The 23052-nt window shown below is 42.0% G+C and overlaps 2 protein-coding genes across 2 annotated transcripts in view; both read left to right on the forward strand.

Annotated features, from left to right (window-relative positions):
* The first annotated feature begins 625 nt into the window (after positions 1-625).
* LOC108074318 (uncharacterized) overlaps positions 626-23052 on the forward strand; it is a 58733-nt gene continuing 36306 nt past the window's right edge. Inside the window, exons 1-7 of the mRNA XM_017166316.3 lie at positions 626-930; positions 1005-1396; positions 7474-8686; positions 10901-10999; positions 11320-11446; positions 11525-11621; positions 20675-20807. Coding sequence (XP_017021805.1) covers positions 627-930; positions 1005-1396; positions 7474-8686; positions 10901-10999; positions 11320-11446; positions 11525-11621; positions 20675-20807 — 2365 coding nt within the window. The 5' untranslated portion in view covers position 626. The remainder of the gene's footprint in view (positions 931-1004; positions 1397-7473; positions 8687-10900; positions 11000-11319; positions 11447-11524; positions 11622-20674; positions 20808-23052) is intronic.
* Positions 2051-3009, forward strand: LOC108074321 (uncharacterized). Its single transcript, XM_017166321.3, has one exon. The coding sequence runs from the start codon at positions 2283-2285 to the stop codon at positions 2841-2843; it is 561 nt and encodes a 186-aa protein (XP_017021810.1). The 5' UTR covers positions 2051-2282; the 3' UTR covers positions 2844-3009.

Raw genomic sequence — 23052 nt, forward strand, 5'->3', positions numbered from 1 at the left:
CTGGCAAACAATGAAATCAATTTAGAATAGACTTTTTAGTAAGCACACACATATCGCCTAAGCCTAATCTCATCTCTGGCTCTCTGCTCTCCTTGCAGTTATTATAGACAAACAACCGGCGGCGACTAAGCCAAGTCTATTAACAGAGCAAACAAAGGCAAGCCGCCAAAGGAAGCAGCGGCGGAGGAGTCTCCAGAATCACCAGAAAGTATCCAGAATCGAGGAAAGGAAAATCCAACAGAATCCAGCGAAAAGGCAAAAGAATGTGAGCCAGGAGACAGCCGGCAATGAGAGGGCCAAAACGACAAGGGGCGCGGGCGCCACAATTGAAACAGTTAGCTGGCAAATCGGATTCCGAATCAGCTGTATATTGACACAAGGAAATCGTTAGAGCCGGCTTAGCCCAGCAAGAGGCCAAATTTAAAATTAAAAATATATATAAAGCAGGCAGCAGCCCGACGGAATCGGAATCAAAGTGATATGCTAATGCCGAGGAGCAGTCAGCGAGTGTGGCATGAATATTTCATGAGCAGCGAGCAGTGAGCACCCCGAGCTACCCCCTCTCGATGACAATAAGTCGGCTCCGGGAATAGCAATCAGTGAGAAAGAGTGAAACCGGTGACACGATGACGGAGCTAAGACGGGCTAATGGTCTCCACAAGCAGCACTCGCTGAGAGGTGATCGTCAGGTGCATCCCCTGCTGCACTCGCTGGCGGATCACGGCTGCAATCTGAGCAGCGGTGGCAACAGTGCGGCCAGCACCACCAGCAGCAGCACGGCCACGGCGACTACGGCTCTCGGCGGAGGAGGACCTAGTTCCGGTGGAGGATGTGGTCTGGCAGCGGCGGTCACTGGCCAGCGCAGCGTGGAGTTTGACGAGCACGACATTTTCTACGTCTCGCCATCCAAGCGAAAAGGTGCCCCAACAGGTAGGTTTTACACCAAGAGAACTAGGTTTCCCTGCTACTAAGTTTAAATGAACTATTTTATACCTCTTCATAAGGTTCCTCTGGAAATGTGGTAACCTTTTCGAATTTCGTGAGCGAGCAGCGCCTGACGCCATCGTCGTCGAACCGCGGCTCCCTCAAGCGGAGCAAGGGCCGCTCCAATCAGTCCCTGTGTAGCTGCGATGCCGGTGATGAAGCCCAGCTGGATCTGCAGCCGAATGCGGCCAGACCCCTGTACGAGTACAGTCTGGAACGAAAGCGCAAGACACACACCTACAGCTGCGAGCAGAACGCACAGATACTCATGAGACTGGAGCGCGAGCGTAATCGTAAATTATCGCTGACTGGCATGGAAACGGGATTGGGAATCGGATTGGGAGTAGGATCGGGATCTGGTGTGGGATTTGGAACGGCAGCAGGAGGAGGAGGAGGGGGAGACCCCAGCCAGGTGAGTGAAATCCCCGCACCACTTTGTGTAATTGAAATTGTAATCATGAGCAGCCAGCGGCGGCACGTGCCTCCTCAATGATTTTCCTCCTGATTTTCCACCTGGGCTTCAGCCGCTGCCGAGTTTCGAGCTTCTGCAACAGGCAAATGCGATAAGCAAACAGAGCGTGGCACGTACCTTGGTGTAGGGCAAAGGAGGGATGGTGTATGTATGCTACACCAGGTAGAACACCGACACTGACTAACTGACTGACACCTGCCACATCCCCCTAGCTGCTAGTCCAAGGACCAAATGGAGTTGAAGTTCACTGAGCATTACCATACACACATGCGAATTTTGATTGTTGTGGTAAATGCAGTGCATGGGGAGTGATGTGAAATCGATAAAATTATTAAACAGGATGCCAGGTGAATGACAGAGAAAATAAACTTACTAGAATATACTCCGTCTTTAAAAGAGACTAGCCATGAAAGTAAAGACTAACTAGCTTGTTAAGTAATCTTTCAACGCTAAATACTACAACAACAACAACAATAACAACTAAATAATACAAGATTTTATATGTATCTCCAGGAACTAACAACGTAAAAACAATCGTAGCAAAGTAGGTCAAGCCTCAGATCTGTCCAAATTGTCAGAATAGTTCGAATAGCCCGCTCAAAAAGTTATCAGTTTACTTTCAACATTCACACTAGCAACACTGATATCGATCATTTCGATATCCCGTCCGTGTCATTTCGTTACTGTTTTTGATAAATAAACAAATATTTACAGGCAAATTGTGAGAGAGAAACTATCGTGATTCAAATTGGCTCACACTATATCTACAACATTTACTAACGTCGATCTTGAAATTTTCGATACCTTTATCGGCAAATCAGTCACCATGAGCATGCGAATGATAGGCAGTACGATGTCCTCGGGGAGCGCCATCCAGTCGATGGCCTCTCTGAGCAGCAAGACGAAGCGCCCGAAGAAGCAGAAGCTGCCGACCTTTGACCTATCGCTGGAACAGAAGATGGACCTTAAGAAGGCTTTCGATTTATTCGATACCCAGTGCACGGGATTTATCGAAACCAAGGAGCTGCGCGTGGCCATACGCGCCTTGGGGTTTGAGCCCAAAAAGGAGGACATCAAGCGTATGATGGATGAGATTGACAAAGATAAGACTGGAAGAATTGCCTTCAATGATTTTTTGTATCTGATGCACAAGAAAATGTCCGAAAAGGACACCAAGCAGGACATGATGAAGGCGTTCTCCTTTTTCGATGACGATCACACCGGAAAGATATCGTTACGCAACCTAAAGCGCGTCGCCAAGGAGCTGGGCGAAAATCTCACTGACGAAGAGCTGCAGGAGATGATCGACGAGGCCGATACCGACGGCGATGGCGAGGTCGACAAAGAAGAGTTCTTCAATCTCGTAAAGACAACCAACTTGATCTAGGACGCTTATTATTTATTCACCTTTTTTTCCCTTTTTGTTTTTTCTTTAATGTCGGGGAAACGAAGCTCTTTTCTGACACAGCCACTACATACCAACACTTACAGTACAACATCTTGATGAAGTTTGGATATGCTTCGGTTCAATAAAGCAAGGCAATGTAAATGCATTATTCTAGAATTTGTCATCACAGCCTATCTTGCAATTCTAAAAATTAAAGCTCAGACTGGGGTAGTATACCCTGTTTTTATAATCGGGGGCATCCCCTAGTCTGATTATTTTCCTTGGTCAACTTTTTACAGCAAACTGGCAAGGGGCCGCTGTCATGCATAACAAATCTCTTTGACACATTTGATGTATGCCCTTCCATGGGCCTGTGCTCCACTTACGGTTTTCAGTTTCCAGTTTCCAGTTTTGTAGTTTTCAGTTTGGCTCTCTCAGTTGAGTTTGTTACAGCAAATTGTGGCTGCAATTTGGCGGCATGCGTGGGCGCTTTTCCAACTGCCGGAAGGGATTTTCCCAGTGCTTTTAGGCCTATCTGTCCCTGTATTCACTCTTCAGTGTCTATCCGTTTTTGTGCTCAAACGGCAAACATAATTTAGTAGCAGCATCGTTTTAGGGGTGTTATTTACGCTATGCGTTACATTGAGCTCCATTTAGTTGTTTACTCGCGGTCCTCTAAACTTTAAATTTATCAACTTCCCTCTAGTCGGGATTGATAGATGGATGCACTGATATATGGTATGGTTGACTGGCTGAGTGAACTGACCAGAAATTTACTGTGACAAGGAAACCTTCTACAGAGAGAGAAACGAATCACACAATTTATATATGTTAAATAAAATTTTATGTGTTCTTTGTATGTGCACAGCATTAAACAAATAATTAGCGCACTTTAATAAGTGCTAGGAAACACCCACAACCCACAAATTGATAAATGTGTAATAAAGTGTGGAAAGTAGCCATACATCTTCCCCTACGCCATTCAGTTTTTCCTCACACGCAGTTTTTATGGTCAAACTTGCCACGTTTACAGCCCTAATAATTGGCAACTTTCTTTCTTATTTTTTGGCCAGCTTGCTTTTAAAGCTAACAAACAAAAGCCGAAATGGCCCTTGGTAAAGTCGTAAAGTTAAAAGCTCTGATGGATAATTACAAATTGGCAGGGAGGAGAGTTTTTCCTGGACTCTGCTGCAGAAAACTAAAACAAACTTGAGTATTTATAAAAGTTTTTGCTTATTGCTTTTGCCCAAATCGATTAAAGGCGATTGTTTTTCTCTTTTTGGGAGGGAAAAGTTACCAGTAAAATATAACCAACACTCAATTTTACGAACATTTAACTAAATACCCGGACAGCAGAGGGGAAAAACTGAGACAGAGAAACAGAGACCGAGAAGGAACGAGAAAGGGAGAGAGACGTTCGTAAAAAAGTTTTTTTTCGCAAACTACAAAACTGCCATAACTCAACATTACGCCCGACACACCAGAAGCTCTCCAGAAAACCCTTTTCCCTTCGCCTTTCCATGACGAAAGTGGCCGGCAGGGCAGGGAAGGGTGCACACTCGCGTATAGTTACATAAATTATAGTAAAAAATTGCACAAAATTGCAGCAAAGTAGACGAAAAATTATTATAAAATGTGCATTATGAAATTTAAAACGAGACAAAGACGCAAAGCATAATTCAAAAGAGCACGCCACGAGAGGATGAGGCGAATGCGAAAAATTTCCATCCGAAAAAAAACAACGAGCGACGAAGAAACTAAAGCGATATATCAAGCAATTTAATGCTCAAAAACGCAACGAGATGCGGTTCACCGCAGGTCCTCGAGGGGCTTTCCCTCCGTTTTTCCCCTTTTTCTTCACTTTTCTCCAACCCTTTTTCTCCTCCATAAACATGTAAAATTTGCGACATAAACGCCAAGTAAGCATGTTGCATACAATTTTGCAGCAATTTATTCCTTAAATAAAATACGAAAGTTTGTAAAGAAAAAAACCAGGGCAGGGATTAATTAGAGACTGATTTGCCCTAGACTCTTGAAGTAAAGAGTGAAAAGCTCAGGAGTACAGAAAAAAAGGTAATGATCTGAAAAGAGATGAGGAGAAAAAAGGACTTCAAAGGGACATGTATAATCGTCGACAATTAGTTTTTAAAGCGATTAGTATTTTATATTTTATGCACTGTGTGTGGTACTGCATTAGCTAGATAATCCTTTTCAGAATACAACAAAGAACAGATTGAAGCGCTACAGCATTTTCAAGAGTATTTATCTCTAATTGGCACAACAAACTCCAATTAAATCTCTCTTTACATCACTATTCTCAAATTATCAATTATAATTGCCCAATTTGAACTTTGATCTCGTTGTAAATGAGGAAAACCTTAACGTTTCCCATACCTCACAGAGTGACAAAATAAATTCAAAGAGAAGAAAAGATGAAAACAAGAAAAGCGTTCACAAATTGGCCAGTCTTAAAATATGCAGCACACGCCGGCCGCTAAATATTTGCATAAATTATTTGAGGACGACAGGAGGACAGCATAAATAAATTACCAAATGAAAATATGAAAATTTCAATTTCCACTTAAGCAGTGGGCAGGATGCGCGACACGGGACACGACACGGCCATTGAAAAAAAAGGACAAGACAAAGTAAATAAAAAATAATCAGCAAGGACACAGACACAGACAACAACGGCACAACACACTTTTTCCTTTTGAATCTAAGCATAAAGCAATCAAAATTCAAAGGAAATTTTTATTAATGGCAATGCGTTTCGTTTCGCCCCCAGACGCATAAAAATAATAATTCCACCAAGGACGCAAAAACACACAAAAATACAAAAAAACAAGAAAGGAAGCTAACTTCGGCACGCCGAAGTTTGTATACCCTTGCAGATTGGTTTTGATGTTTATTTTATAGATTTAAATGCTGAAAACACTCACAAAACAGAGTTTCATTACATTTTACCTATACTTATTATGTTTACAGTTTGACAGTTACAGTTTTACATTCTCAGCTTTATATATTTTATACATTTACCGATCGCTTCTATGGCAGCTATAAGATATAGTTGTCCGATTTTTATGAAATTTATACCAAAATTCTAGAATAATAAAAAAAACGTATATCTCAGAGTAAATAAAAATGCGTTGAAAAACAACGAAGCTATAATTTTATTTCTATTAATTTCTCGATCGTTCCTATGGCAGCTATATCATATAGTCGTCCGATTTTCATAAAATTTTTACCAAAATTCTGGAATAATATAAAATGGCTATATCTCAAAAATGATGCAAAAATATTGAAAAACAGCCAAGTTATACTTTTTTTTCTAAAAATTTATCAAACATTTGTATGGCAGCTATATGATATAGTCGTCCGATCCGGCCCGTTCCGACATATATAGCAGTGAGAGCATATAGAAGACTATATGCAAAGTTTCATTCAGATAGCTTTAAAACTGAGGGACTAGTTTGCGTAGAAACAGACAGACAGACAGACGGACAGACGGACAGACAGACAGACGGACAGACGGACAGACAGACAGACGGACAGACGGACATGGCTAGATCGACTCGGCTGTTGATGCTGATCAAGAATATATATACTTTATAGGGTCGGAAACGTCTCCTTCACTGCGTTGCAAACTTCTGACTGAAATTATAATACCCTGCAAGGGTATAAAAAACCCAGGAATAAAAAGGAAAAAAACCGAAAGATGGGCAAGGCAAATCAATGCAAATGTATTTCCCGTAACTGAAATTCAATTTCAAGTCCCAAAGCATCTCTCCTGTCGATGATTATGATGACGACGCCGACGATGATGATGCTGACCGAAGCAAATTCAATTAGGGCACTTGGCATGGCCACGCTCTCTGGGAAGTGTCGGAAAATTTGGCAGGAAGGGTGTGCAGGATAAACCTTTTTCCTGCCCTTTTTCATGCCAAGGAAGCTGTGCGTGAGTGTGGGAGGCCCTTAGTCTGCCCCGGTGTCTATGGCATAATTAAATTTTATGTAGCCAGGGGGCGTCGTCCTACGTCCTACGTCCTACGCTTCCCAAAAAGGAACGTCTTTTCTCCTTCTGCCATGCCTCATCACTCTAAAAATCTCCCATTCTTTTACTATCCCACCCTCCCTGTCTTTTTACACCATATTGCGAAATTTTTTGGCAAAAGAGTGCGTTGCATATTTTTCGGGGCGCTCGTTATGAGTGAAAGCCAATGTTTATAGTCCCTTTTTTCTCGGGGAAAAACTTTAACTACTTGAATAAAAAAAGAGGGAAAAGGTGCTGATCAGCTCTTGAGGAAGCATAATATTCATAGGATAATTTTAAAGGCAAGAATAAATTCTAAACTCTTCTTTTTAGCCCAAATCTGAGAGAAATTAGATTGACATTAAAACATTATGCATGACTTTATCTAAAATTAAATTAAGTAAAGATTATTTACAGGGAAAACCCTGGAAAAACGATAGATGAAATAGAATTTAACACAACCAAAGCCTCATATCCGCCGGAAGCTGCTCATGTCCACATATTGATTTAATGCGAATTTCCCTTCTGTTTGCCTGTCAACCAGCTGTACTCACTTCCTGTCCTTGCTCTCTTTCTCTTCTCTTTTCGGTGCCGCAGAGTGACACGCCCAGTTTGTCGGATGTGGATGTCATACCGCCTGTGCCGCCGCCGCCATCGATTTCGATGAAGCGCAATGGCAGCATGCGGAGTCTGCGACTGCTCCAGCATCTGCAACAGCTGCAGCAGCACAGCAACGACAGCAGCAGCAGTGGCAACAACAACAACAATCACTTGTCGCAGCTGTGCAGCAGCGATCTTTTGCAGGAGTGCACCAAATCGGCGCTGGACGAGTGCACCGCCACGCTGCTCAAGTGCACCACCACGACCAGTAACCACAGTAGCAGTAGCTCTGGCAACAACAACAATCAATCGGCGGCAAAGCCCGATCTCTGCCAGCCGCCGGGACATGCCCACAATCACAGGCACAAGCTGCCGCAGACGATGCCTCCTCAGAACCCACATCAGAACCTACAGAACCCGCCGCCGCAGCAGCCACCGCCCCCCTTTGCCGCCCACGAAGAGGACGAGATCTTTTCCCCACACTCGAAGAGGTCAGATCCCAGTCTGTGCTTCCTGTCGTCATCGAAATACAATACCATTGGGCCGAGCAGCGATTATGCCAGACACTTGGCGCACTATAGCCGCTACCTGCAGAAGCAGCACCATCAGCAGCAGATGGCGCACTTCCAGCAGCAGCGATGTCGCTGCTTCTCCCAGTCCCTGCTGAGTTTTCCCCAACAGCAACAGCAGCAGCAGCAGGCGAATCCTCACCAGAACTCGCAACACCAACACCCCAATGCACATCAACAGCCGGCAATATTTCACACCAGCAGCATGGACTGGACGCTGCCGATTAATAGTCGCAGCTTTAACAACCTGGTCAACATCGATGGCGGTGGCGGAGGAGCAGCACCTGGGGGTGGCTCTTGCCGTGTTCCCTACCAAAAAATGTCGACCACTGCATCGGGGTTGGCCGCCTCCTCCACATTCACACTCACCTCCTTCGACAGCGACATCGGACATGGCCTCAAAGAGCGCGAATCGCAGACCTCGCTGCATCATCCGCACTCGCATTCGCATCCCCACACGCATCAGCATCCTCATCATTATCACGCGGGCGGAATGGGAGGAGTTGGTCCCGGCCCCGGTTCGGGCTCGGTTACGCCGCAGAAGCACCACCAGCTCCACTCGAGCGTCACGAGCATCATGCCGTGGAAGCACCGCCAGTGTCCCAGCAGGGGATCCTCCAGCTCCGGCACAAACTCGTTCCGTAAGTATCGAAGGGTGGGTTTCTTTTGGGGATTTTATAGGATTATGAAATGTGTTGATTTAAAAACCAGAAAATATTATAGATAAATCATCTAGGCAAGTTCTCCTATATATTTGCAACATTTTGTAGAGTTGAAATCATAGAAATTTGAAATTTTTAATCCTTTTTCAACACAAAGGATCCCGAAGGGGATTTGGAACTCATTTAAGATGGAATTTGATGACGTTTCACCGTCAGTTTGCAATGGTATTTGGGCATTTGCCCGTGTAGCGGTCCTACTGCCAGACGCTGTACATGACATTGCACTTAATATTCCGCTGCCCGTTGGCTGCGTCCGTCCTCCGGGGAGCATTGCCATTTAGTCGTTAGCCGTTTGATTGCGCTTCATGTAACATGGCTGCTAAATGTTAAACCTTGCCAATGCCCGCGTGACTTTGGTCTCATCATCATCAGCAGAAACAGCATCCACCAATCCACCAACCTTGTCATGCTCATCACCATACTCATTCTGGTCGTGGTCCTGGTCCTGCTCCTGGTCCCATCATCATCATCATCAGTCTCGGGCTGCTCATTCCCATCCTCGTCATGTCTCCTGGCAACTGCAATTCGTTAGCAGTCAAAAACTGCGTAACTGCGGACGATGTCCTGTGTCTCTTCCCCCTTAAATTTATGCAAATCGCTGGCTGCGGTTGCAGCCAACTGGACCCTTTTTTACACCGAAAAAAAAGTATGGTAATAAATATGAGAAGGTTTTCGCTGGTTTTCTAGATGATAAAATGAATTCGCAAAAGTAATTTTATGAGAGAAGTTTTTAAAGAGAAAGTAGTAAGTCTTGGGACTCCCATTTTATACTTTATTATGTTCCAAAATTTCTGTAATCTGCTTTTTAGCAGTGCTCGCACACATTTCTAGTTGACGTAACAGCGCACACCTATTTATACTCATCCCTGCCTGAGCAGAGTTTCCTCGTTAGGTTGCACATTGCCTTTCATTTTCCAGTTGCTTATCGGTAATTCACTTTTGGAATCGCCCAAGTGCCGGCCACTGTAATCAAATGGATACATTGCAGCCATCGCTCACTCTGGCGCCTGAATCCGATCCGAGCTCCATGCACAGAGCTAGTTTTCTGCCTCACTTGACTTATTTGCTTAGCTCCGGTGTCGGTTTCAGCTTCCCATTTCCATTTTATTCGATTTTACTTGTATAATCAAAATTTGGACTGCAATTAGAAATTACCAGCTCGATATTGATAGCTCGCATAATCAGAATCGCATAATGAGATTGGCATTTACATCGATTTGCTTTGCCTCAGCCTTGTGTGGGCTTCATTTTCACCCGGAGAGAAGTAAGAAGCTTATACCTGCGAGTATTAACGAGTATTATGGAGTATTATGATTACGGCTGGCTCCAAGAGATGCTTAGCAATCGCACAATAGACTGCCACAGTAATTGGTAATTTGAGTATTCTGTGATTGAGGCATTAAATAGTAACATCTTAGCAAGTTCAAACTACTTTTCCTTAAGCTTTTACATGTATAATATTTACTTTCCCAGTTCCCTTCCTTGACTTCAAATAACTAAAGTTCCCAATCAAACTATTCAAGCAAAGCGAACGTTGCTTGAATTACAAGTCCAGAATACTCGTTCCGAGCTAATTTCAGCACATATCCAACAAGTTGTTTTGCTTGATCGAACTCAATTTACTTGGCAAGGGGGAAAAACCAACTCAAAGAAGCTTTTCCTTTCCCCTTTTCTTGTTGACCAAAAAACCAGTACAGCAATTCAATTTTAAACGTTTAACTAACCATATTTCCTTATTATCGTTTTCTTTTCTGTGCTTCCTCGATGGGAACCCGTTGCCGCAACTTGATATTGATGTCGATGATGCTGCCACTGATGCTTTTTCCTGATTTTCTCGATGCTTCTACCCATGCTGCGGCGTTGTTGCTGCTGCTGTAATCAATGCCACTGTCACGCCAATTTGCACACACACAAAATGCAACACAACATCGAACAATGAACAATGGAACCACTGCGACTATGACGTCCTGCTCCTGCTCCTGCTTCTGCTGATGATGATGATGATGATGATGACAACGATGCTGCAAACGACTTGGCATTGAACTGCCAATAACAACGGCAACAACAACAACAACAATCGATGTGGAACCCCTGGTCATCATGAATGCTGATGACGCTGCTCTCCTCCTGCAGGCTTCGATGCTGCCAAGCACTGGCTGGCTGTGAGCTCCATCCTCCTGATAATTGGCGCTGCCAGTGTGGCCGTGCCACTGGCGCTACGTGTGGCAGCAAGTGAGTATCGCTTCGAATCGAATGGGGAAAGGGAAGGAACCAAGCCCCGAACTGAAGCTCAGCATTCCTCAGTCCTGGTCCTGCTGGAGACACGGCCACTCCATGGACAATAAATCAATTACCATAACGCATACGACACGTCGGCCTTGCTAAGGGATCCTTGGTAGCCAGTGTCGGATGCGGTATGCGTACCAGAGTGACAATGACTCTAAGTTGGTTAGCAACTGTTGATAGAGTACTGGGCCAAATAATTCAGAAATGGAAGGAAACTTGTCTAAACTCAAATACATTTTTCAAAAATGAGCATTATCCTTTTGCAGGTGCCCCATTCGAGGAGAGACTGCGCGTGGCCGTTCAGCTGCTGGATCAAGTGCCTTTAATCGACGGGCATAACGATTTACCCTGGAATATCCGCAAGTTCCTGCACAACAAACTCAACGACTTCAAGTGAGCATCCATCACATGGAAATGCAATTAAAATTTAATACCAATTTTGTGTTATTATCCCCTCTCTCCCGCCACCAGCTTTGATGAGGATTTGCGCAATGTAATGCCCTGGGGCCGCAGCCATTGGAGTCATACGGACCTCACGCGACTGAAGAAGGGACGCATATCAGCACAGGTAAGACCCCCTTGGCCTCACCTCCATTTGCTGAGGTAACCTGTAGCCGCTTACCCGGAATTATTATTGCCGGCACAGCTTAAAGTGAAGTTGCCAGTTTCTATACACTATCAATGGTCTGGAGCTACAGTGAAGTTGATCTTTAAAATCTTTAAAAATTATAAAATATATTTATAAAAAATTTAAAATAATTAACCCAAGTCACTAGTCACTTCCTATATTCAAAATGTTCAGGATTTTCTTATTACAATACTTTCCTGAATTGCATTTTCTTAAAAAATGCAAACTAAAGTCAACTAGCAGCCTGATAAATAACACACAAAAGCGCATTCCAACTTCATTGTCCTTAGCCAAAGGGCGAAAATGCTCTTTTAATATTTTATCTAAAGGCAAGTCGTTGTCCAGACAACGGGGCGACTTTTGCTTTGAGTCTTGGAATAAGGCAAAAAAAATATTAATTATGGACCACTCACGAATCTCGACAAGGAGCTGAAGCAGTGGCAAGGAGCTACGAGCTAGGAGCAAGGAGCAGCTGTAGCCGAAGGATGCTCCTATAACAGCTTCTTCTTTCTGCTGTCGATGATGAGGCTCTTAATTATTTTTTGCCAGGCGACCGGCCACCAGGAGTGGTGGAATATATCCACTTGATGCCCGTTATTGATTCGCTTATGGCTCGATTACGCGAGAAATTTGTGAGCTTTATTTAAAGTGAGTAAGCAGATCGAGTGACTGCCATTTAATACTCACGAAAATTGCTCAACTAATTGGGAATAAAAGGACAGAACGAAGAGGAAACTCCCCTCCCCCCTTCTGATTGACGTGACCGGGACTGGCGGCAGCCAGGATTAATGAGTGAAACTGGCCAGAAAATAGCAGAAGTAGGGAAACGATTAACCTGCGAAAAGTTCATAAATCAATGAGGAAACCGAAAACCACTTGAATATTTCAAATTGTCCAGAGAATTTTCCTCTATTTCCTTTTACTCTCCTCTCTCCTTCTCTCTCTCTCTCTGTAACCGCAAGGACGATTTTTCACGTCCGCCGCGAACGAGTCAAAGGTAATGGCGGAAAGGGAAAAACAACACATTTCCACCTGCCTCGACCATAATGAAAATTAACTTTCCCAATGCATTTTCATTCTCGATGCCCCTCTCCCAGCAGTCCCATAAATTTGGCTGCAGTTTTGTGTGTGTTTTCGCCGTTGAGGGCTAACAGGTAATTGCACCAGTTTGCCAACTCCAACCAGCCGCAAAGTAAAATTATGCAGCACTCAATTTAATTACCCCGCCAAATGGCTTGAGTCCTGACTCTTGTAATCACAGGAATGCAGGAAGTTATGTAGTGTGAACACAGCTATAGAGAACAATGCTGAAAATTTTGATTTTAAAAAAATTGTAAATGTTTTATACATTTTATATGAAATATACTTGTGTTGTTTACGTACAATGAAAGTATAACTATGTAAGGCGAACAACTTAATTTATATAATTTTAATACCAAATTAATATAGTAATCAGAGATTTCTCCCTGTGCAAAGACTGCAACTTCTGTCAAGGACTTTGCTTTTATGGAGCACTAAACGTGTGATGCTTATTAAAACTTCACACTTTCAGCAGCTGCGCCCTGCACCTTGGCTCTTTTGCCTTCGGGTTTTCTTCTGAGAAAAACCTTAGCTGTGCCCACACATAGACACACTCCAGAGAAAACTTCTTGATTTTCATGTTCGATGAACGCGCGGCATGTTATTGCAGCAATTTCTGGTTCCTTCGGTTAGCTAATTGAACTTGTTGACGCCTTGACGGCGACGGCTTCCGGTGAACAATTCCGACAGACGGCTGCCAGGTAAATATTGTGCAACTTCGGGGAAGCTGTACTTAATTGCCACTCAGAAAGTGGAAAATGTAACTCGCTGCACTTAATTGGAAGCGTAAAATAATATATACCCTTCAATGTATCATTTATGGTGTTTCTGATATTTGTAGTTTCAAGTTGTAGCGATTGGTATTCTATATATATATTGTTTGGAAATATTTTATATAAAAATTATAGAACAACAAGAAAGAAAACTTTCTTCGGGAAGCCGAAATGTGTATACCCTTGCAGTTTGCCATAGGATCTTTCATTCAATCAAAAATCGATCATAACTAAGCCAAAAAAGCATCAAATTCAAATCGGAATGTTTTTCTGTGCTAGTTTTTTCCAGATAAACAAATCTGCATACTAAGTTTTACATTTTAAGATATTACAATTTTTGCAAATTTTTTCTGTGACAATTGAACCATTTAAAACCTCAAAAATACAAAAAAAAATTTGGAAAAATGTTTTTCTTCCAAACATAGCTAGATCGACTCCTCTTTTTGTGCTGATCAAGAATATATATGAGATATAGGGTCGGAAATGACTCCTTCGCTGTCTAAAATCATGAAAACCCTTCAAGAAGATCTGAAATATTCATTTTTTTCAAATGAATATTTTTATATATTTTAAATGGTATTTTTTTTATAAAAAATAATCATAACTAAGCCAAAAAAGCATCAAATTCAATTCGGAAAGTTTTTCTGTGCTAGTTTTTTCCAGATAAACAAATCTGCTTACTAAATTTTACATTTTAAGATATTAAAATTTTTGCTAATTTTTTCTGTGACAATTGAACCATTTAAAACCTCAAAAATACAAAAAAAAATTTGGAAAAATGTTTTTCTTCCAAACATAGCTAGATCGACTCCTCTTTTTGTGCTGATCAAGAATATATATGAGATATAGGGTCGGAAACGACTCCTTCGCAGACAAAAATCATAAAACCACTCAAGAAGATCTAAAATATTCACACTCTCTAAATGAATATTTTTATATATTTTAAATTGTAATTTTTTTATAAAAAATAATCATAACTAAGCCAAAAAAGCATCAAATTCAATTCGGAAAGCTTTTCTGTGCTAGTTCTTTCTAGGGTAACGAAACTGCATACTAAATTTCACATTTCAAGAAAACAAAATTTTTGCCAATTTTTTTTTGACAATTTCAACTATTTTAAGACCTCAAAAATGAAAAAATAACTTTTTTTTTTTACTTTCTGCTAAACATGCCTAGATTGACTCAGCTTTTTGTGCTGATCAAGAATATATATGATTTATAGGGTCGGAAATGACTCCTTCACACACTTTTGACTAAAATATAATACCCTGCAAGGGTATAAAGGTACAGAGGGCGGAAATTTTTGTCTTTCTTGTCTAGGGTACCTTTAGTAGTTTTTCCTGTTCTTCATCAGTCCAAAATGGTATATGTTGCCCAGGCTTTTGCATAGCATTTTTATGGCTTCGCCTAATGTGTTGGCACAACTCCGATTTGAAAACTTTAGCAACACTCAATTCCCGGCAAACAAGTTAACTCAATAAACCCGCTCTCCACAGCGACAGGGGCAGCAACACCCAAATTTCTGGCAATAACAACAAGCCAACAACGTGGCAACTAACTAGTTGACAACATGTTTCAACAATTTGTTGCCCAAAATGCCAAACGTGCAACGAATGCTCTTCGAAAACGCAAAACAAAGAATTTAAAAAATAAAAAAGCAGGGGCTTGCTGGGCGGAAAATCACGTTGAAACCATCAAGCGCTTAAAATCTTGTAAGTGTGGCTGCAGTTTTTAGCCCAGACCCAAGCCTTTTCCTTGAAAAAAAAAACGCCATCTGTGTCCCAGACGAGGCCTTGATGAGAAATGGAGAAGAACGAGGGATAATGTACCGGAAGAAATTTTAAAAAATTTATTTGATTTCTTAATTATAAATGAGAAAAATCCAATTGAAAAGGGCATAGTTACTTAATCCTATTTCAGAAATTACACTTTAAATTGTCTGAAAAATTCATTTACTTCTTCACTAATCGAAATATAATATTTTTCTTCGTGGACGCGGAAAGAAGATAGCCAAGAACAGGTAGCAACAATGTTGAAACATCATGAAGCTCCAAAAAGTTGGCCACTGTTTTTCGGGGCCGGGACACGGAAACGTCGTGTTACGCTTGTCCGGCTGCATGACTGCCCTGCATTCTTCCTTTGCTCCTTCTGCCTTCAACTTCCTCCATTTCGGCGCTTCTCCTTTGCCCCACTCTGCGGCGCTGCTATCCTTGGACTCCTCGCCCGCACACACACACACACAAAGCCTAATGGGAAGTGCACATGCAGCGGCTGAGGGGGAAACAATGGCGACGAAGGACGCGCTTGGAGCGGAAGTGGCCGCAACGAAGAGTAGTAGTCGTCGACGACGACGACGACGACGAGGAGGCTGTAATCTGGGCCAGGACATCCAGGACATTTGGGGCATGCAGGACACGGAGGACATGGCATCGTTATGGTGGGGGAAATACGCTGCTCGACTGTTGTCCTGCTTCTGGTTTTCATACCCTCCACAGAGATACAGAGAACATACAGAGAACAGGCTTCTGCATAGTTTAAGAACCAAATGGTAGTTAAAAATCTTAAAGTTTAAACCATAACTAAGCCAAAAAGGCTATTAGCTGACCCTTGCAAGGGTATGAAACGTATTTAGTGTTGAGGTAGACACACGGAAGTAGCCACTGACACTGGGTCTCTTGACTGAAAGCCGAAATAAAACCAAAATCCAAAGGAAACAACACCACACAATTTTTTTCTGTGGTCTAAAAAAAATTTCGAGGTTTTCTGGGGATTTGTTTTGCGGACTCTGGGTTATGTGCCTCTTGTTGCATTCTTGTGGGATTGCAAAGGTGTTGGACTTGCGGTTTTTGCTAGCCAGCCGCCACAAGCTGTTGCTCGGCTTATGCACCAGATTTCCCTAAGCCAGACATTCCTATCCCGCAGTAATTATGGAATGCATTGCTATGCCGCAAAGCAATCAAAAAGAGAGCTGCCCTTTGGCGGAAATCCCTTTATATTTCTAGCAAACACACATTCCTGGCATCGAGTCACAGAAATACCTGGGGGTCTGGAGAGTTAATTTCTAATTAAAACACCTGCTGAGAGAAGTATTAATTTAAAGTGAGCCAATGAAATATTTAAAAGCGACCTACGATTGAATTTTGTGTGTAATAACGCCTGGAAAATACTTAAAAAATATAGATTTGGGTTTGTGTATATATTATATATGCACACAAATCTGAATGCTCAGGGGTAAGTTCGGGTCCCAGCTGCTAATGTTATTGTAAATTGTGTTCAGACTTAAATATATGAATTATCTAACAATAATAGCAACAAAGTTACACAAATAACCACAGAAAGGCACCCAAAATTACACAAAGGAAAATTACTGCAATTATGCTTGTGAGCTTCGAAATTGTTAGTTAATTACTCATTGCTTTCTTTATTCCCACAAATTATTTAACCAATTTATCTTGTTAATTTAAACCTCCCAATTGTTTATTTTCTGACTAAACAATAATATGAGTGGTATTTGTTCTTAATTTCGAAATATATATTCATATTTCCTTTTAGCTAGGATTATAGTCGAGGGTCTTAATGGCTTGCCCTAGCATTGTCTTAGTTTAATCCTATTATTACATCCATTTTTGTTATCATTTTTTACCCTGCATAAACACACATACACTTGTTCACATTGGGCAAACACATTCACACGTGCCGCCCATTGACAACAAATCACGCATATGGCCACCGTCGCCACAACAACGGCAACAACATGGCCAGATTCACAATTAACTCGAAGCCAAAATGTTGTCCTTGAGGGAGCTGTAGTTGCACCGAAAGCCAGTTTAAATATTAATGTGCTTTGTGCCCAGCACAGGATGAGTGTGGGGACAGGGGGCGATGACGATGATGGGACCTGGTTTGAGAACACCAAAGGCGACGACACTTTTGGCCACGATGATGACGATAATGATGGCACTGCAGCAGGTGTAAGGAGGAGGAGCACTCGGCCTTGTGGGCTAATGGCCAAGTGCCGTGCTTAAACACACTTGAAGGCGCCGCCTTCAGAAAGCCAAATACACAAAAGGCCGCCCCCGAGTTTCAAGTCACATATTCACTTCTCGACAAACAAAGGTACTTGTCTTGGCCATTGTGAAGTCATAGGGAGGACGGGTGAAAAAGCTGGATGATAACTCAGGTGAAAAAGGGGAAACAGGGGAGTTAACACTGGTGAAAAGGGGGGCTAAACATGGACTGAAAGAGGGTCGAATATAAAGACTGAAAGCGGTACCAAAATGGCATAACATCAACCATCAACAGGTGATGCCCCGCCGGAGACCCAAAGCATAAATGAAATATTTTCGCTGCCCGGATAAAACAGAAAAGAATGCCAACTGCTGCCATTGAATATGCCAGAAAGCTGAACAAAGCGCGAAATTGTGAGAAAATATAGCGAGAAAAATAGGTATAACGAGGGGGCGGCAGAAAAATAAAAAATAACCGTTGGTAAACAGAACAAGTTCTAATATTCATATATACCACAATTTCCTTATGAATTTATTTTCATGTCTGTGTCAGTTCAATAATAAATTCCACTATTCATATTTTCGCAATTCAGTAATAATTTTAAATCCTATCTACCTTACAATGACCAGTGTAAAGCTGAGCAGCAAAGGTAGGAATTTCCCACAGCAATCATCTTCTGAGAAACGTGGGCTTTTACATAGAAAATTGCGCATACGCCACGGTGTACCTGTTGCCACCAATCATAACACAAACCCAGACATTTCACACCCCATCCCATCTGTTGCGAAAAACCCGTTTTAATGCCTAACAAAATGTTTTAAGAGGCTTTTGCGCAAAAAAAAAAAAAAAAAGGGAAAATTAAGCAACAAAAAAACCAAAAAGGACACACGCGGAGCAAAAAGAAAATGCAAAGTTGTGCGTGGAAAATAACGCGAACAAAGCGACATGAAAACGGATGAAAAAGTGAGATTTCCATTGGTCCCTGTTTGCCCTCGCATTCGCCACGAGGCTTCTGTCTGCGGTAATGTCGGGACATTTTCCTTATCTACCTGGCGAAGCCCCCAAAAAAAAAGCATTTTATGTAAATTGCTTTATTTGGGATTTAATGTACCCAAAAAAAGAGGTTCTTAAATGGTTTGTAGAGAAATAAAATATATAAATTTAAAAAATAATTCAAAATATTAATTTTTACTTAATAATTGTATTAAATGTGACTTAAAAACAGAGCATTAAATATTGAAGGTAAGGAAAAAAATATCTAAGTTCCTTAATTCATTAAAAATATAAAGAAAAGATAAAGAATTAACTTTAAGCTGTTTATGCAGATTCATAACTTGTTTTTCTTAAATTATCTTCTTAAATAAAAAGTTAAATTTTTAAGCCATGCAAATACCCCCTCTGAAAAATGGAAATTCCCGTATTCCCATGAAGCCCAAATACCACCCGAAACGCTGCCAAATAATTCCTTGTAATTAACTTAATTACCAGAAACAGACGAATGTTGCAATCATATTTTCCACACGATTTTTTGCCTTTGAACAAGCACAGCCATTAGTACGGTTATCATTTAGCCTTAGCATTTCATTATTTCACCGGGGGGCATGGGGTCACCGGAGCATACCTCGAAACCCGAATCCGGAACTCTGAGCCCAGAGTCCAGGAGCGCAAATGAACGCAAATGGTAATGAACAGGGAGGAGTGTGGCATTGCCATGGTTACGACTGCATGGTCCATACAATTAACCCGAATTGAACTAATGCCCCTGTACTCTGGCCACCTGATAAGTCCCGCCAGTCTGGCAGATGGAAACTTACGCCCATTTTTGGGGTTTTCCGGGCTTTCCTCTCGGTATGCATAAGTGAGTGCTGCCCGGAAAAACTCAACTAAAAATCAACACTAGCGGGGGACTGGGACAGGGGAGTTGTGGATAAACTTCTGCCTTTTGCACGGAATGGAATTCCATGTGCAGTTGTCCTTGTTATTGTTCAGTGTTTATTCGGCGCATAGCAGGTGCTGGGAAATCCACAAAATTTCCTCGTCTGTTGTGCAATTAAAATTGCACAAATGCAGGGGCCAAGAGTTTCCCCAGGAGAGTCCAACAGCCCGAGACTCGCAAATCCAATTCTGCAACTAACACAGGACACACACACACAGCAACTACACACTACACACTACACACACCATTCATCCATTCCATCTCTGGCCGTAATTGTTTTTCTGTGACTCGTTTATTGAAAAGTTTTACATATTTCATATGCACATCGGAGGCCAACCTGGGAGCAAACCGAATTTTCCTCCATGAATTACGCCAAACTTTATCACCATCATCATCCACTAGGGGGCAGGAAAACCGAAACAGAAAACGAAACAGAACAAATGAACATTTAGAGTATGGCCCTTGTTTTTGGTTTTAATTTACTGCCCGGCACTGAAATGGTTTTAAACTACGTGCTTAGCACGTCGAAAAAAAAAAGAAAAGAAATGAACGAAAAATATGGCTGGAGAAATAGGGCCTTTCTTCCGGGTTTTCTAGTTCAGGCCTCTCACGAATTTATATTAAAAATTATTTATTACTGGGGCTTCCTCACATTTCCCGCCAGCCCGCCCGCTCCCTTCCGTGTGCGGAGTACAAAAAGCCAAAACTTTTTAATTGCTCTTTTTTCCGAATCGCTTTTCGCCTTCTGCCACTCTCCTGCACAGCTCGTTCGTCCTCGTTCGTTCCTCATTCTGGCTTCAGCTCCATGGAGACACGTACGTGCCTTTATTTTCCTTTAATGATATAACGTGATAAAACTGTTTTGCCCCTGCCACCACGCTCAGTTTTTCTTGTTTTCTATTTTTCCACGCGCTCTTCAAGGAGTTTCAGTTTATGGAAGGTTGTATATCACTCTTCAAAGTAATGTGCAATTAACAAAAAACTTTCAGATTCCCAGACTAAAAAAAAAAGACTATAAATTGTTGAGTCTTACAAAAAAATACTTTAGTGAAGCAAGATTGTAGTAGTGAATGCTAATTGGGAGGCTTCCCAGAAGTAATATGCAGACATAATCAATTAGCAACCATAATTAAAACTTAAAATTTTCATTAATTTCCCCAATAAACTAATCTGTAATATTTTTCCCACTCTTCCAGTTCTGGGCCGCCTATGTCCCCTGTGAGGCGCAGCATCGAGACGCAGTGCAGCTGACTCTGGAGCAGATTGACGTGATCAAGCGGCTGACGGATCGCTACTCCCCGCAGCTCACCACCTGCACCTCCGCTCAGGGTAAGTTTAACGCCAAAAAATATCGCACATACGCCGCGTAGGCACACTGGCGCATTCCGGAAAACATCTGGGAAACTGAAAGTATTCCGGGAACGAGAAAAATTCCAGACGCTACTGCTGCTACCGCTCTTTTTTCACTAGTTTTTTTTTTTGCTGCCGGAAAACTTCGAGTCTTGGGCGAAAAAGTTGTTGAAAAGTATCTTGGCCGGCTACCAAAAAGCAGTTTCACCGGAGTAGATGGCGGCCCTTGAGGCGGCTTTCGTGCCGCTGCTTACCGCGTGCCATATTTTTGCACCATTTCCTTTGATACGCTGCTGCTGCTCACTCACCTAGTTGGCAGAAGAAAGGAGGAGAGGCCTCGTTTAAGCGAAAGGAAAACAGTTCATATTTCCTTGTGTGCGAGGAGGGGTAGGGAAAAGGGCGGCAGACTTGCCAAACATACCTTGCACTGGCAGAAAATTGGTTGGTAAAGCTTGAAGGCCTTATATATTCACAGAACAGTTTAGATATTGTGTGTTTATAGTATTACTTGTATATTTAAGACATTTTTATGATATTTAATTTCACAACTTGATCAATTGTTAATCCATTATTTTTGCAAGTGCAAGAAAAACAGCATGGTATAATATAGAGAGCAATGGAGCTCAGTTGCAAGAAGCAACTTTTGACTTATGCCCCGACTCCCCGGCCAGCATTTGAGTTTCCTTGTTGGTTTTCCGTTTTGCATTTTGATTTGCACCCACTCCGCGGCACGGACTCTAAGGTCCTCCTGGGGTGTGGGTATACCGAGGTCCTGGCAATATTTTAGTGTTGCAGCTGCTGCAACACACACAAAGAATCGGGGCAAATGGCACAGAGGAAACTACAGAAATAAAAATAAGAAAAGCCTGAAAAAGCAACAAATCGCTTCCGGCATTTGCGTTGAAACATTTATGTAGCCGTAAATGGAAATGTCAATAAATCATGGCTCAGAAGGAAAATCATCCGCAAAACACAACAAGAAATATGAAACAGGAAAACTTTTAGCCAAGAAATATTACTGGCACAATCGCAGCGCATATGTGTGAGTGGGGAGTGGGCCAAGGATGTTTATCCTTTTTTTTTTGTCAGAGGTGCAGAAGAAGCCAAAAGACAACTTTGAATCCTTGCAAATATGAACATCTCTGTGGGAATCAAACAGAAGTGAGCAGTTTGTGCCAATCTCCTTGATGGCCTCCTCCTTCTCCGTTTTCCCAATCCATCTCCGGGGGTCTCCGGGACCTCTGTCGAGGTCAGCAGAAAAATGTTTCCTCTTAATTGATGCGGTTTTTTTCGTGCTGAGGAAATTGGATTGAGTGAACCGAGTGAACTGGCAAATTGAGCAATAAATTTGATTAAAATTGGAGCTTGGTGAAAAAATAATGGGAAGCACCCCATAAGGTGGAAATAAGAGACAATAAGCAAAATGAAATTAAAGCGAGTGATTGTTTCCTATGAGTGACCTTACAGCAGGAAAGTTTTCAATGATATTTCCTAATTTACAGAAATACTAGCGAAAAAATATTGAGTAAAACGTCTCATACCCAACTTTAACCCATCGAAATCTCCTTAATTTATAACATATTTGCTTTTACGTCAGCTCTTAAATTACAACCTCAATTACAGTTGATTAAACATCAACTTTCTCTTATTTAAATCCATTGAAACCCATAATTTTATCCCACTACCGATATGATATGCAAATAATGATAGGCAATCGGCTTTACACTGGCAACAACAAAACAGCTTTCAATTACTTGCCAAACAAATCCCCGCCACATTTCCATATAATCAATCGGAAATCCCCTTTGAGCCTGGCTGTAAACCAGCTTGCGAATCAAAGGCCCAAGTACAGAAATCAAAGTGAAACCAGCCAAAACTGACCTACCTTGGCTTGCTGTACTGTGTACTGGCAAAGTACCAAAATAAAAGTGGAATCAAAATAAAGCGACCTCGCCTCCGAGGTTCGTGAAATCCCAGCTGCCGCTGCATAAAATAAAACCGAGCATTTTATTTTAACTACTGCAAATAAATTCAGCTGAAATTGTTGTGTCCGCTCAACCAACCGCCCGTCCACCCGCTCACATGTCGTGTAAATAAAATGCGAATCCAAGTGACTATTGAGCAAATGCAGCAGGGCGTGCTTTCCCCAGGACTCTGCTCTACTCCCTTTTGACCGGGTCCTTTCTGGAGCAACTCCTGCCAAAGTGATTGTAAAAAATGCAAA

The sequence above is a fragment of the Drosophila kikkawai genome, chromosome 2L (genome assembly GCF_030179895.1).
Source record: "Drosophila kikkawai strain 14028-0561.14 chromosome 2L, DkikHiC1v2, whole genome shotgun sequence".
Taxonomy (NCBI): domain Eukaryota; kingdom Metazoa; phylum Arthropoda; class Insecta; order Diptera; family Drosophilidae; genus Drosophila; species Drosophila kikkawai.